This window comes from Nipponia nippon, unplaced genomic scaffold, assembly GCF_047370975.1.
Source record: "Nipponia nippon isolate SJK-2023a ecotype South Korea unplaced genomic scaffold, ASM4737097v1 scaffold_14, whole genome shotgun sequence".
In the NCBI taxonomy this organism is placed as follows: domain Eukaryota; kingdom Metazoa; phylum Chordata; class Aves; order Pelecaniformes; family Threskiornithidae; genus Nipponia; species Nipponia nippon.
The window spans coordinates 9,729,528-9,744,693 of NW_028262330.1; the positions used below are offsets into that span (position 1 = coordinate 9,729,528).

Below are 15,166 nucleotides of genomic sequence, written 5' to 3' on the forward strand. Positions count from 1 at the left end.
GGGGCGCGGCCCCGCCCCGCCCCGCCCGCCCTCAGTTGCTCTTCCTCCGCCGGGCGCCCTTGGCGCAGCCGCGGCCCAGCCAGCCGCCGGGGCGGGCGGGCGGCGGCCGCTCCTCCTCCTCCTCCTCCTCCTCCTCCCGCGGCGGCTCGGCCCCCGGCGGCGGCGCCACCGGCTTCCGCGAGTGCGTGCCCTCCTCCCCGGGGCGCAGCGGCTCGGCCAGCGCGAAGATGGGGTCCTGCGCCCTGCGGAGACAGGGCGAGCGTGGGAGGGCGGCCGGGTGGCCGCCGGGGCCGGCCGGTGCCCCGGCACAGCCGCCGGGCAGGGCCCCGGGCCGCTCACCCACCGGTCGTAGCACGGGATCTCCAGCCCCAGCTCCGCCATCAGCAGCCGCATGACGTCGTCGCAGCGGCCGTGCAGCTTCAGGGCGGCCAGGTCGTCCTTCGGGGTCCACTGCAGGAGCGACACCAGACCCGCGGCTGCAGGCGTCTCCCCGCACGGCCGCGGGGCTCGTCCCCACGGGGCAAGCGGGGCTGCCTGCCCAGGATCCTGCACGCTCCTGGGCGGACAGGCTCGCCGCACACTAGCGGCCGTTTGGCCCAAACCCTTCAAACCCGGTGCAAAAGGCTCTCACCTGCAGGTTCACGATATACAGCTTTGGACGACGAGTGGGTGGCTTGCTCATGCACCAAAGACGCGGGTATTTTTTCAAAACCTGCCACAAAACAGAGATTATCAGTACAGCCAAAGGCACGCGTAACTGTGAACCGTATCAGCGAGAGGAAAAGGAATGTATTACCAGGAGGGGAAAGAGGGAGGAAGAGAGACTATCACAGATGGTGGGCGAATCCTGACACCAGAGTTTACAGTTGTCTGTTTGGGAGGAGACTGCTCAGCACCAAGGTGTATCACCAAGAGGGAATGCTGCTAACAGTCTTCACCGAGTCTCTAAAGTTACCTTTAAGCTGGAACCCAGACAAAGAATCACATCTGCTTTGCTTGCAGCTTCTGTTGCTGCTTCCCAGTTCAGGGGCTGTCTCAACGTCCCCTTCTCCCCAAAGTGGACGATTGTATCTCTCAACTGTGCCCCACACTTGTGGCACATCCTGCCAGTGTGATGCCTGTGCAGGGCTGTGCGCTCTGTCACATCAAATACTCGCACGTACTCTCTGTTGGGTGTACAGGAAGTGCAGACCTGGTGCAGGACGAAAGCAAAAAACCCGTTACCTCATTAACATCTAGCCCGTGAAACGCCAGGAGCCAGCCACTTCTCTCAGAAGAAAAGCACGTTTTGGGGACAATAAATTGGAAGCAGTAGAAGGGATCATCAGGGGTCAGACGCTAACTTGGGAAAGTGTGGAAAACCTCAACGAGCAAGTGGAATTACAGGGAGCCTATTGGCTATACGATAGGAGGGATTTCAGAGAAGGCCTGAGGAAGAGTAGTCAGAAGCAGAAGGCTCTAGCAAGTACAGAGAAAAAGCTACCAAGTTGTACAGAACACTTTGGTTTGGTGCTTGCTAACGAGTTCATCCCAAACCTGATGGCCTGAAGACATGAACTAGCAGAGGCTACCCCTTGTACTAACTCTTCTTGAGCCAGTGAGAGATAAATAGTTTACTTTATCTCCTTGCGAGGCCACCAGAGAGTAAGTTTATCCTGTTCTGGCCACTCACCTCTATGTACATGTTTCCGTGAAGCTCAGATATTGCTGCTCGGGGTAACCCACTCCGCAGGTGCAGCCCATCACAGTTTTGAGACACCACATGCTGCACCTTGAAGAGAATAAAACGCTGAGCTAACACGCACACAGAAAACTGTGAAAGTACTCAAATGCAGGTGACGCATGTGTCTCAATACGCACCAAATAGCCCCATGTATCAGAGCAGAACTAACAGAAGTGCAGAGAACAGACCTTTATGAAAGCTAAATGAAAAGATGAGTCCTGCTAAGCAGAGCTCTACTAGGTCTGGCTGGCTTCGTGGCCCAGTCCCCAGACCAGCCTCACCAGGAGGGAAATAAATAAAAGGTGTTAAAGAAAAGGCACCGGGGAAAAACTGCCAGAGCTACAGTCTGGAGCTAGCCTAACGAAGACTCAGCTGTACGCGAGCACAGATGCTTTTTCCTACATGGAGGTGTAGCCACCTGAGTAAAAACAGTAGTTAGGCAATCTCATGAAAAGCTTTTTTTCCCCCGTTGGGTTTTATTTATCATACTTAGACAGAGGAACACAAGGGAGGTGCGGAAAAAAATATCTTACCAGGTTGTGCTTGTGTAGGCAGGCAATGCTCATGTGGGTGAGTGTGGGCTCTGCCTCACTGAGATCTGTAGCCCTGACAAGAAGCAAGGAAAAATAAAAAAGTTAGAATTGCCATTAATCTCTCCTTCAGTATCAGCTTTCTGCTACACAGCTCAGAATTTCTCCTTACCTGATGCTCCTGCCCTTCTGCAGCAAGGTCCATATGCCATTAGGACCTCTGTAGTCTGGGATTGAAGCTGCCTGTGTTATCAGGAGAGGAAAAACGAGGCCTGACGGGAAGGTTTGTACCTCTCGTCCACAAACACATCAACCCAGTCTCACCCAGGACAACCAGATACACCTCATTCATGGGTGCTTTTCATTCACTCCAAGTTTTCTTGCCATCCAGAAGGACTTTGACAGGCTGGAGAGGCAGGCCTGTGTGAACCTCATGAGGTTCAACAAAGCCAAGGGCAAGGTCCTGCACCTGGGTCGGGGCAATCCCAAGCACAAACACAGGCTGGGCAGAGAATGGATTGAGAGCAGCCCTGAGGAGAAGGACTTGAGCGTACTGGTGGGTGAAAAGCTGGACATGAGCCGGCAATGTGCGCTCACAGCCCAGAAGGCCAACCGTACCCTGGGCTGCATCCCCCGCAGCGTGGCCAGCAGGGCGAGGGAGGGGATTCTGCCCCTCTACTTTGCTCTGGTGAGACCCCACCTGGAGCCCTGCGTCCAGCTCTGGCACCCCCAGCATAAGAAGGACCTGGACCTGCTGGAGCGGGTCCAGAGGAGGCCACAAAGATGATCCGAGGGCTGGAGCACCTCTGCTGTGAGGACAGGCTGAGAGAGTTGGGGTTGTTCAGCCTGGAGAAGAGAAGGCTCTGGGCAGACCTTACAGCAGCCCCCCAGTACCTGAAGAGCCTACAAGAAAGCTGGAGAGGGGCTTTTTACAAGGGCACATAGTGACAGGACAAGGGGTAAGGGCTTTAAACTGAAAGAGGGCAGATTTAGATTCGATATAAGGAAGAAATTCTTCACTCTGAGGGTGGTGAGGCACTGGCACAGGTTGCCCAGAGAAGCTGTGGATGCCCGATCCCTGGAAGTGTTCAAGGCCAGGTTGGATGGGGCTTCGAGCAACCTGGTCCAGCGGAAGGCGTCCCTGCCCATGGCAGGGGGGCTGGAATCAGATGATCTTTAAGGTCTCTTCCAACCCAAACCATACTGTGATTCTACGATTCTAGTGCAGTGGTTCCCTGATCACAGGAAAACCTTCTTTTCATAGGTTTTTGTGCTCTCTAGCATCTTTTCTCCTACCTTACAGCTCTCATTTTCACCTCCAGTATTTATTTTCACCATTTTTACCATTATGGAATCCCTCCAGAACTCTTTTTCCCTTGGTACTTCCCTACACAGAACTCAGTTCTTGAGCCTTTCCTTATTTTCACTAGACTCTGGTTTCTGGTACCTTGCACTCAGCATTCTTTAGCAAAAAGACTTGTGACATCAGCACTCATACACCCTGCCCAGAATCACGCTTCGTATCAACAAAGACTGTAGAAAAGGGAAAGAAAAAGAAGGTTCCCATCTCAGAGCTCAGACAAAGGCGACGTACGTCACACGAGAAGAGGCAGAACCAGATTTTCACTCTTCCAACAGAGGTCACTGAAACCAACCATTTCTTAAACTGTCACTTACAAGTTTGATAACCACCAGCTATCCCTACTTGTCCATTAATGCAGGCAACATTAATTAGCTAACTTGGTTTTAGGTTTTACACCAGAAGCAGCTGAAGAGGCTTGAACGAAGGAAGACTAGCGATCTTCTCGTTTAAGCAGCACGTTCTTTACACGGTCACAGAGGTGATGCAGCCTCGGAATCTCTTGGGCAGCAGACACAACCCCAAGACGCAAACTAGCAAACGTCTTGGTCACGCTTTGCAGTGCAGCCGTGTTAACACGGCATCCCAGACTCGCAACACACATCACATTTAGAAACCACAAAAAAAGTCCAAACAGCATTGCAACACTCCTGAAGGAGCTCCCAAAGCTCCAGCCACTCACCCCCAAAGACTCCTACCGTACTGATCCCGGCTCCTGTATAGATAACAAGGTGCTTGGCATTCCGGACAGCAGCAGCCAGCTCAGTAGCCTTTCTCTTTAACTCCTCTGGTTCATCACATACCTAGAAAATACAACTGAGGAGGTTCACATGTTTCTGAGACACAGCGCATCACCGAATTGGAAGGAACAGGGAGCAGCCTGGAAGTTTTAATATGGGCCTAGGCTAGGCAGAAAAAGCGACACAAATATCAGAAGCGGTTTCTAACGAAAAGAATGTGGGTGTCGATCCACGGAAGATCAAGGGAAAAAGCTTCCTGGATGGCAGCGCATGCAGCTCCATCGTCCCCAGAGACGCGCCCACGCAGCACACAGGCAGAAAACCGCACGCATTTGGAAAAGACGCAGATCTGGCAGCCGCTGCAAGTAAGACCGACGCAGAGCCAAACCGAGGGCGGACACGGGAGGCGACGGCCGCGGGGGCCTGGGCCGTTCCCGGTAACGCGGCACGGCGGCTTCGCACCGAGGCCTGCCGCAGCTCCCCCGCAGCAGCCAGCCCGGCGGCCTCACCCCCCGCCCCCGAGCGCAGGGCTCCCCTCCCCGCGGCCACCCGGCAGCGGCGCCGGGGAGGCTCCGCGCCGCCCGGCCGGGGCCGAGCCCGCCCTTCCCCGGCCGCCCACCTCCTCCTGCCGCCGGCGCAGCCGTTCGCGCCTCTTGCGGCGCCGCTCCAGCTCCCTGACGATGTCCTCGCTCTCGCTCAGCACCTGGCACTCCTCGGGGCTCCGCTCCGCCGGCGGCTTCCTCCAGATGCGGGACACCTGCCCGGTACACACGGGTGGTCACGGCGGCCCGCGGCGGCGGGGCGGGCCGGGCCGGGCCGGGCCGTACCGTACCTGTCTCCGCCGGTCCCGCTGCTCCTCCTGCTGAAGGATCTCGGCGCGCGCCGCCGCCTTCCGCTCCGAGCGGCTGAGGCTGCCGCCGGCCGCCATCGCCCCGGAAGCGCCGCACTTCCGCCGCCGGCCGCCCCACCTCCGCGGCGCCGCTTCCGGTAACCGGCGAGAGCGGCCCGGCGCCAACTTCCGGCGTCACCGCCCCCGGGTTACAGCAGCGCCCCCCCGCGCCGCGGCGGACCGCGCCCCAAGGAAGCGCCAGGCGGCGGCTGTTTGAAAGCGGTTTATTGTCACGTACAAAACAGCGGCGGCCGCGGACGGACGGACGGACGGACACTATGTACAGCAATAAATAACGCCCGCCCGGCCCGCCGCCCCGGGCAATAACTTAGCAATAAATACCGCCGCCCGCCCCGCCCAGCCCCCGGAGCCCCGGGCCGGGACAGGCCCTGCTGCAGCGCGGCGGCCGCGGCCCTCGCCAGAGCCCCCGGCCGCCCTCAGGCCGCTCCGCCGGGGGCAGAGCCCCGCCGGGAAACCTCCCCGGGGGGAGCCGCCGGCAGCCCGGGCCTCCCCTCGCCGCGGGCGGGCAGGGAGGCAGGCCCGGCCCGGGCAGGCGGGGGCGCGGGGAGGGAGGCCCGGCCGGGGACAGGGCGAGTCCCGCCGGGCAGCCCGGCCCTGGCTCTGCCCGGAGAGCAATGCCCGCCGAGGCTGCGCAAGGCGGGGGTAACTTTACACAATTCACCACAAGATACACAAATCCCCGGCGGCGGCGGCGCGGGGGTTCACGCCACGGGCGGGCTGGGCAGGGCCCCCCTCCCCAACCGCCGCAGTAAGGTCACCAGGAAAAGGAGAAAGAAAACACGACACCCTTCACAGCAGGAAACCAAACGGACGAGCACCTCAGGAACAAGAACTGTCACACTCCAGAACGCTATATACGAGAGAGAGGTCAGCGTGACGGCTCGGGGCAGGGGTCGCCTCGCAGGGGGAACGGGAAGCCAGCTGGCAGGGGAGCGGGTCCCCCGGAGCAGGACGGGAGACTCCTCGGACACTGCAGAAATACATCACTCGGGGTCCAACACTTCACCAAGAACAAAACCAAAACCAACGCGCTAGCATAGGGAAGCAGCGCTCACGAGGGGACCACGTCCCCGCTGACATCCAGCCCGGCACCTGCAGAGCTTCTTTACCACACAGGCAGCCTTCAGCCATGGCTTTGCACCTGCTCCCCCCTACACAACGTGTCCTCATCGAACACACTCAGCCACTCTGGGGCCACAAGCTAGCAAGCACAGCACAGCGGAGGAGAAATGACAGCGTTAACATCTGGTGGAGTCAGTGCTGCCGCCTGTTCTCTTCTCCTGACTCACAGTCTCACTCCAAAGGAGCGCAGTCTCTTACTGGCAACAGCACAGCTGCCACCCAGCAGGCAGGGAAGGACCCGGACATTCCTTGCTGCAGAGTACAACAGAAGCAAGTTCGCCACAGCTGCAGGATTGCCTGTCATCGCCTGCTCTGTTGATGGGGCCCTCCTCACACCACAGCCTCCAGCCCCTGGAGCTCAGTTCCTAACCAGCCCCATACACAAAGCCTCGGCTGCTCACCCTGCTGAGCTCAGAACGGCTCTCTAGCCAGGTTCGATCTCGGGCTGGCTCCCGGAGGGACAGGGTTGGGACTGACACCCCAGGCCCACTGGAGGTCTCCATGTTTTGGAACATCTCACCTCTTCCAGGCACCACCTCACCAGCTGGAAGACAAAGGTTAGAGCCCAGACCTCTGTGCCGAGTGCTGCTCAGTGCGTAGCCCGACCGGCGAACGGCTGGGAAGCGGCATGTCGGACACGTCAGCTCAGAGAAGAGAAAGCCCAGGGCTGGGAGGGGGAAGCCTGGAGGCGATGTTCTAACCAGCTCCTTGTTCAGGAAGTTCACTGGGAAAAGCATCCCAAACAGCTTCTCCCTAAACTCCCAGTCAATCAGAGCAAAGCTGATCTCCCCATCCCGCAGGAAATCCCCACCGACTATCTGCTCCTCTCCTGCCACATTGCAGCTTTCATCAGGTTTACCTGCTTCCCGGCCCAGAGGACAGCGGTATCAGTTCAGCTACGTGAGAAACACATCACCAAACTTTCAGCAGCCAGGAGATCACATGGACTTCACCCCCACGTCCTGCTTCTCTAAAACAACTCAGTAATCAGCTCAAATCTCTGGGTAGGGGAGAGGGGGATCAAAGTGTTTACAGAAATGGAGCCTGGCCACAAATGGCTTCTCAGCTGTGTCACACTGCTGTAAGTCTAAGTACTCTTCCAACACCCACAGACAGAAGCTGCACCAGGAAAGACAGTAACCATGCCACAGCTTAATTTTCAGTAATATGCGGACGCTCAGGACTAGCGCTGGTCCCGCACTGCCCAGAAGGCAGGCAGACTTGCCCCTCTTGTCAGACGAGTCGCGCGAGCAACACAAGTTCTGACCACAGGATCCAATTCCATTGGTCTCCTCCTAAACTCGGACAACTCTCCCTTGTGTTACTTCTCTACCACCTTTGCTGGAGGAAGGAAAGCGCAACATTTTCCCCACTCAGGTACCTGAGCTACCTGGTGTTGGCTGCTCAGCAAGGGGCCCAAGCTGCCCGTGCTCCTGCAGCACGCCTCTGCAGAGAAGCATTTTCTGGGCACGCATCACTACTTAGTTGCACCAGCCATTCGGTTTTGCCTTCAAGAACAGCAGCACCTTTGCCTGTGCGCCACAATCCTTCCGGAGAATTTGGAGAGATTCCAACTCAATCTCTCGGTCGAGCTTAGGGAAAACAACGGCAGCATGAAACGACAGCACATGGCAAAGGCAGCCACTGGCACCACCACACCACAGCGCCACGCAAGAGCTCAGAGAGCACAGAGAGCGCAACACAAGGGGACACAACGGAAGCCAGCAAGGTCGAGAATAAGTCACTTTTGGTACAATTGCAAAAAGATATCAAACAGGACTTGCCTCTTTTTTTGTCTTTTTCTAAGTTTTATAAATAAAGTCTGATAACTCTTTATAAAAACTAACCTCAGAGCCACAAACAGTTTGCGGGAGGTTCATGAGAAACTTTAAAATTATTTATTTATTAACTTTTAACTAGCAAAGTCTCCGAGAATATTTCCCCATTTATATGGTCAAATATTCTCGCCCTCTCAGATAAAAAAGCTGACTATAAATACGCTCTCTCTTCTGTCTGATTTTAATTTTAAACTTAGATAATTTAATAACTCTTAAAATGATGTTTCTCTCTTTAAATAAAGGGCTATTTAACCACATAAACTGGTTGTGTAAACCATCACACTAGAGACACTTGATACCCTCAGAACACGGGAACAACTAGTGATTTTGGTCTTGTTCAGTGCAACACATTAGGCACAAAACCGGCCTGCAGTCAACACGGTACCTTCCCTCCCTCCCCCGGGGTGCTGGGCCCCTGCAAGGGCCCCGTCCCGGCTCCTTCCCCATCGCTGGGGCAGAGGCAGCAGGGCACGACAGCATCTTCCTTTCCACCACTGCTAGTTTACACGGCTAACGCAACGGACGTCTGAAGGAAACCCACTGTTAGGGCACAGAGGCACACCTAGAAAGGAATAAAAACCTATGACACAGAACACCCCAACTGCAACTACGGGTACCAAATGAGACAAAAGCAGCAGGTTCAGGTGCCTGGCAGTCAGGCACCGAGATGCACCACCTGGAAGAGTAATGAAGTAAAGCCTTTGGAAGTGACTGAAAATTAGGGTTCCTGGCCCCCGGGAAGAAAGCCTCCCTCCGGACCTTCCCCAAGCCCTTCCGTCGCCCTGCCGTCGGCCACGCTGCACAGACTTTCTTTGGCTAGAAAACCAAGATCTCGCAGTCTGTCCCAAGGGCGCCCGAGGGCTACAGACCGCTGGGTGGGAGGCTCTGTCTGCAAAGGACAAGGGACGCATCACCACTGCTCATACCAATCTGGACACAACAAAATAAAACTGGAGTGATCAGCAGGCCAGTCCTGGGCCAAGTAGAAGGAACCCGGACCCGTGTGGGGAGGGTTTGTGCTTTGGGGATTCCAGGCTGGTTTTGTGCCTAATTGCCCTGCACAGACAAGCTCAGGCAACACTCGCTTCACTAAGACCGGGCGTCCGTTTTGGATTTCACTATTGTGATGACACTAGTAGTAGCAACCTTGCCAGGGACGAGGGGCCCCATACTGGAGGTGAGAGGCCCCCGCGCAGGGGTCACGGGGCTCCGGGCCACGGTTCTGGCGAAGTTCTGGAGAGCCTCATATTTGGAGCGGAGAGCATCGAGTTCCATTTTCATGCTGGCGTTCTCGGAGGCCAGCTTCTCCACTTCTTGCTGCAGCTCTGCCTTCTGCTTCTCCAGTTCCTCCTTCTGGGTAACACGCTTGACTCTGCAGCTGGCCGCGTAGCCCCGGTTCTTCAGCGTGCGCCGACGCTGCTTCAGCTGGATGATCTCCTCCTTCGACAGGCCCCGTAGATGCTGGTTCAGCTCCCGCACAGACATGGTCACCAGCTCCTCATCTGTCAAGCTGGTCCCATTCTCGCCTGGCTCCCGCTTCACCTGGAAGAGAAGGCAGCATATGCTCGTGAAACCTAGGGTGGATGCCTGCACCCACCACCCGCACCCCTTTCCTCCACATGCCTCTTTACCTTCAAGGCCTTGTTTCCTTTGTTGGGGGTCGTCATAACACGACAGCCTTGTCAATCAGGTTCTGGAAGGGAAGGAAGGTCAGGTTAGCTCCCCAGGACGCAGCAGAGCCTGCAGCATTCCTGTGGCAGGGTCCAGCAGCAACGCCCCATGCTGCTGCACGTCCCACTCCCCTCCCTGGGCAACACTCGACAAGCACCCGACAGAGCTGGACTCACAAGCAGCAAATTCTGTCGCTGAGCAGAAACTGCTGCCCTTCCACACCCCTGCTCCCACAGAGACTTTGTGGCAATGCTGTTTTGGTTTGTTGTGGTTTTTTTTTGTTGGGTTTTTTTTTTTCCCTTGGGGTGGGGGAAATTAAAAAAAACTAGGAGGAGTCAGAATACACGGAAGACACATTTTTAAAAATAGCCTGGCAGGCAGCAGGCTGAGTCCAGAGCACGGCTGCTGCGGGCCAGTCATGCTGACTCAGCATGCTGTCACTCTGTGCCTCTTGCTCCCTGCCTCATCCCTGTAACTCCCAAGCAGAGCCCGGCAGCCAGCCGCTCCGACGCGCCCTTCCAACAGGTGCCCAAGCGAGCCCAGAAACTCCCCAGGACAGGACTCCTACCAGATTCTAGGTGCCCCCAAGGACCCAAACCAGTACGGCTCAAGAACACGCGACCCTGGGCAAGAAGCGCAGGGGAAGCCTTTGCCTCCGCAACACGCCTCGCTGGGCATCCTGCGGGACAGGAGAACACCACGGCTGCGCTCATGCCTCTCCAAACTTTTTCTGCTTCCCAGGAAAGCCAGCACATCCAGGTTCAAGTCAAAGTTCTGCGCCCAGCCTTTCCCAAAGAACAGAAGGACAACTGGATACTGCAGCACAAGGAAGCATTTGGGCACAGTGGAATCCCATCCCAGATTTGGGCTGATGCCTCAGCAGCCTCCACCTCTCCCGGTCACGGAAAGCTGACCCCAGCTGTAGGTCTCTTCTGTGAGAAAGTCCCTATCGGTCCCTGGCAATGCCAGGGCCCAGAACCACCTTCTCCCTCCCTTATCTTCAGAGCCAAGGTATGCTCATAAGAAAACAAAGATCAAGGGGGGCTAAAACCAATCCTTCACCGCCACGGAAGACAGGAGGTCAGAACTGCTAAGAGCAATTTCCAGGCCTCTTTTTACAGTGAATCATACCCAAGCTCCTGTTTCTGTCCCTACATACCTCCTCCCCTCAGAGGGGTGGTTCAGAGTGCTACTACACTGCCCAATGAATTAATCCACTCAGATATTGCTCGAGAGATGTAGCTGTGCCACAAGCAGCCAAGAACAGCACACCTCCTTAAGCAAGGCAAGCATTCCTGTGCAAGCACAGTCTACAAACACCTCTGTACCTTTCATCTCTTCTGTGCCAAACAGTCAACAACAATTTTGTTTGCTACTGCTTTGCTAGATGTAAGAGGCACTGATGTACAGTTATAGCCAAGAACCAGATGCACAAGTCAGCAAATACGAATTTATGCTCTTCTAGCAGCTGTGGCGCAGGCTCCCTGCAATGCATCTACCACCTATTAGAGGTGAACGGGGTCAACATTCCCCAGGACACCGGCAGAGACGTTCCCAAAGCCTCCAGCCTGCCAGCAGGCAGGCTATTTATACCCAGAGGACAATGCTCCTTCCAATGAGATGTCCGCTATAACCTGACAGTGCTGGTGTAAAGGGTCACTTTGCCGTCCGAGGACGGTAGCTGCAGTGAAGCAGGCTAGCACAGGACAGACAGCACACAAGCAGCTGCTTCATAAAATCAGTTCTTCACTCTTTCCCATACTGTTGTGGTTTTTTTCCTCTGCTCCTACTTGGCAAACAACATGGCTGCTGGGAAAAGGGGAGAAGGAAGGGAATAGCTGGGGAGACCAATAACGTCACCCCTGCAGCACCTCTCTGCACCATCCTCTGGTGAGCGTAAAGAGCCAGGGGCAGGTATGGTCAGTGGAACCACAGAAATATGTTTGCCTTGTGGCACTAAAGAATTTCCAGCTGCCTGGCAAGCACTCAGGCTTCCTTCATTACAGCAGAGCTGAAATAAAACAACCAAGGCAACAAACATGCTGCATCAGGCAGGACATTGGGAGGAGAGCTCCTTGGGGCAGACTGGGGAGTCGGCAGGGGTACTCGCACCGTCCGGACCCTGCAAAGTCCCCCTTCCCACAGGGATCAAAATGAGACACAGCAACGCACAAGTCAGTCAGTAGAATGGGAAGAACAACCCGGGGACTAGTTCTTGGCTATTTTTTGGGTCCCGTTTGAAGGATCAGAGACAGGACTATTTGGCAGCTCGCAGAGAGGACACCCAGAGAACTGGCACCAAGACAGAGACCAAGCTTGGCTTAACTCTCCAGACTGCTGATTGCTCAGCTTTTGATAGCTTCCTGAAGAAAGATCACACTGAAAAGTGCCAAACGTGATGACTGCAATGAAGAAAATGCAGCCTCAACACATTTCCCCAGAGCTTGAAAGGCCTGAACTCAGCACAAGCGCAGCCAATTCTCTCCTCAGCTCAAAGGCAGCACAAGGGAGCTGACAGCACCATGCATGATTCAACACAGGCCCCATTCTCCACATTCCTGATCGCAGAACCGTGCCACGAGCCCCATGTAAACACGGTGACGTCACCCGTTCCAGCACAGGCTGGCCCAGAGACGGGCGCCGGGAGGGAGGGAGGGAGACCCATCTGAAGGGCAGAGGAAGGGGCCATGCTCCACAACAGGCTCCGCAGCAGCGGGTGGGCGGAGGAGTGTGGTTTGCTAGCAGCGGTCAGGCACGCTGCATGAGAACTCTCTCTCCCAGTGTGGATTTCATACTCTCTTTACTTGCTTTCTTGTGAATTAGCTCACGCAGCCCTCCCAGGAATTCAAACAAATCAGATGACTCCCCGAATTACTTATGGGGTCAGGACAGTGCCTCTCCTGTGCCCTCCCGGGAGTCCCTGGTGAGCTCACATCCAACCCAGGGCACTTTGGCAACAATTCTTCCCTCAAGGAATCTGCCACCCCAGCCGGCTTTAACTGTGCCTACATAGATAAAGGAAAGAGCTGGCTCTTGGAGACCCCTTCCAGCCTCCTGGTAGCGCCTTCCTCTAACCACGCAGCTCAAACGTCGCATATGGGGCAGTCAGAGACGTCCCCCCAGCTCTGAACGGTGAGACCCCCCCCACGCACACACAGACACAGCCGCTCCGTATCGGTCAGGCGTTGCAGCCTGCTCCGCAGCCCCGCTGGAGAGGCTTGCTTCCCACCGCAGGGGAAATCCGCTCAGCTCCAAGCGGACCCACAGCCCCAGCCCGCTCCTGGCGCCCACCAGGGACCGGGGGCTCGGCAGGGCAGCGAGTCCGCAGGCTCCTTGGGAACAGGGGCCAGAACCTCGCGGCTGCGTCCTCTCGGCCGCCAGCTCTCTCCCGGTGGCACCGGCGAGGTGGTGGCAGCATGGCTGTCCCACCTGCGGCAGAGCCTCCGGGCGAGGAGGAAGCGAGCCACGGTAGCCAGCGAGTGGCTCGTCGCCCTCCCTAGACCTTCGCCTCCTCCGCCGAGAGGAAGACCACCGAGCGAGAGGGGAGCCCGCGGCGGGAGCCGGGCGAGGAGGCCCGGCCGCTGAGGAGCCCCCCAGGAGCCGCCTGCCCGGCGGGACCCTCGCACCCGCCCGCGGCAGCGCCTCCGTCCCTCCGGGAGCGGGGGCCCGGGGACCCGCTGCGGGCCGGGCAGGGCTCCGGGGAGAGGGCGCTGAGCGGCCGGGGTCGCAGAGGGGCCGCCCGGGCCCCGGGGCAGCCGGTCTGCAGGGCGGCCGGGGCCGGCGGCAGCCGCAGGCGGGAGGGGCGGGCGGCGCCCGTGGTGCCCCCGGGAGGCGGCGGCCCCGCGCACCTGTTGCTCGGCCGCGGGGCGGGGGCCCGGGCGGGGCGGGGGCCAGGGGCGGGCGCCGCGACGGGCGGCGCCGGGGCGGCCGCGGCCCCGGAACCCCCGCCGTGAGTCAGCGGCGGCGGCCCCGCGCGGCACCCGCCGACTCGCGGCGACGGCGGCGGCCCCGGCCGCCATCCCGGGCCCGCCGCGCCCGCCCCGCCCCGCCCCGGCCCGCCCCCGGGGACCGGCCCGCCGCCCCGCCCCGCCCGGTGCCAGGGCCGCGCCCGCCGCCGCCCGCCGCCGCAGCCGGCGCCGGTAGCGCTCACCTCCTCACGGAGCCGCCGGGGCCGGGCCGGGCGGGGAGGCCGCGCTGGGAGGGACCGGGACGCCGCGAGCCGCCGCCGCCGCCGCCGCTCACGGACGCGTCACGTGATGTTTGGGTCACGTGGCTCCATTCATGAAGCGCCCGACGCAACCGCCCCGGGCCTTAAGGGGGACGCGCGTTTCTGTCGGAGGCGGCGCCTTAAAGGGGAGGCGCGGGGCGCCGCCCGGCCCGGGGCCCTGCCGGGAGCAGCCCGGCCCCCACGCGTGTCAGCGGTGCACAGCGAGGAAGAGCCGAGGTGCTGCCCTCCCTGTGCCCGCTTCCAGGGGCTCCAGCGCAGAGGAGAGCGTGGCCGCCGCCCGCTCCGGCGTGGCCGGCAGCACGGGCGTCCTCTCCTCCAGGAGGCCGCACGCCCCCCTCTGCTGCATCCACAGTTTCTCAGAGCTGCTGAAGCTGCACGGAGCAGCAGCAAGGTCTCCACCGAAATTGCTGACTTCAAGCAGAGGGCTTTGCAGCAGCTCCCCCAGGCACTGGTGACAGCGCTGAAGCAAGCGCTGGCTGAAAGCGTCAAGGCCGGGGCTGGCTCTTCCACTGCAAAACGCTGCTCTCCCAGATCACGCCTGGCTTGCTCCAGGGGTGTTTCCACCTGTTCTGCTCTAACTGTGGGCCCCGAACACAGGAACACCGGTGCCTACCGCATTTACTGCTGCGCTACAAGCAGAGCAGGGCTGGCAAGATGGGTACAGCAGAGGAGGATGAGGGACAAGTGGAAGGTGCGGCAAGGGAACTGGGTGTACAGGAGTTAAGGCAACATCACGGAGAAGGGATGCTCCTAAGGAGGGAACAGGCTGGGCCCCAGGCATTCAGCAGCAGCATTCAGCAGCAGCATTCAGCACCAGTTCTCTACTGGGGATGCAAGGGACGTGAACTTGAGCCCTGCAGGACTCTTTTGTAGCCCTTGCCAGGCTGGGTTTTCCATCCGCTGTGGCGGCCGGCTCAGTTACAGGTCTACACGCATCTAGGAAGCTCATCAATAGCTCTGCCCCTCTGGGGGTACGCTGGGGCAGTCCGTAAGTCTCCCTGCAGAGAGGCTCAAGCTCGGTCATGCCACCTTTTACTCTGCATC

The 15,166-nt window shown here is 58.4% G+C and overlaps 2 protein-coding genes across 4 annotated transcripts; both read right to left on the minus strand.

The window, feature by feature from the left end:
- Positions 1-13: 13 nt before the first annotated feature.
- SIRT7 (sirtuin 7) lies at positions 14-5,431 on the minus strand. Its single transcript, XM_087751173.1, has 10 exons — positions 5,186-5,431; positions 4,973-5,110; positions 4,312-4,416; positions 2,426-2,496; positions 2,257-2,329; positions 1,673-1,771; positions 956-1,192; positions 632-712; positions 344-450; positions 14-242 (listed from the first exon to the last, which is right to left on the minus strand). The coding sequence occupies exons 1-10, from the start codon at positions 5,279-5,281 to the stop codon at positions 32-34; spliced, it is 1,218 nt and encodes a 405-aa protein (XP_087607299.1). The 5' UTR covers positions 5,282-5,431; the 3' UTR covers positions 14-31.
- Positions 5,432-8,260: 2,829 nt separating this feature from the next.
- On the minus strand, positions 8,261-14,204 carry MAFG (MAF bZIP transcription factor G). 3 transcript variants are annotated; one of them, XM_087751181.1, is made up of 4 exons: positions 14,045-14,204; positions 9,855-9,916; positions 9,370-9,765; positions 8,261-8,785 (listed from the first exon to the last, which is right to left on the minus strand). In XM_087751181.1, exons 2-4 carry the CDS (start codon positions 9,888-9,890, stop codon positions 8,726-8,728), a joined length of 492 nt encoding a protein of 163 aa, XP_087607307.1. In that variant the 5' UTR covers positions 9,891-9,916; positions 14,045-14,204; the 3' UTR covers positions 8,261-8,725. The 3 variants fall into 3 exon arrangements, with proteins under 3 accessions (XP_087607307.1, XP_087607305.1, XP_087607306.1); XM_087751179.1 differs by having other exon boundaries at positions 8,261-9,765; positions 14,045-14,200; XM_087751180.1 differs by lacking the exon at positions 14,045-14,204 and adding an exon at positions 10,071-10,162 and having other exon boundaries at positions 8,261-9,765.
- Positions 14,205-15,166: the final 962 nt, after the last annotated feature.

Bases quoted from the DNA above. Each gene is read 5' to 3' on its own strand.
- SIRT7 (XM_087751173.1), bottom strand. From the start codon at position 5,281: ATGGCGGCCGGCGGCAGCCTCAGCCGCTCGGAGCGGAAGGCGGCGGCG. The intron at 4,417-4,972 runs GTGGGCGGCCGG...TGTATTTTCTAG, and splicing joins TGCGCCGGCGGCAGGAGGAG to GTATGTGATGAACCAGAGGA. The intron at 1,193-1,672 runs GTGAGTGGCCAG...GTCCTGCACCAG, and splicing joins ACGGAAACATGTACATAGAG to GTCTGCACTTCCTGTACACC.
- MAFG (XM_087751181.1), bottom strand. From the start codon at position 9,890: ATGACGACCCCCAACAAAGGAAACAAGGCCTTGAAG. The intron at 9,766-9,854 runs GTAAAGAGGCAT...CTTCTCTTCCAG, and splicing joins AAGGAAACAAGGCCTTGAAG to GTGAAGCGGGAGCCAGGCGA. The intron at 8,786-9,369 runs GTTGCTACTACT...ATTCCTTTCTAG, and splicing joins GGCCCCTCGTCCCTGGCAAG to GTGTGCCTCTGTGCCCTAAC.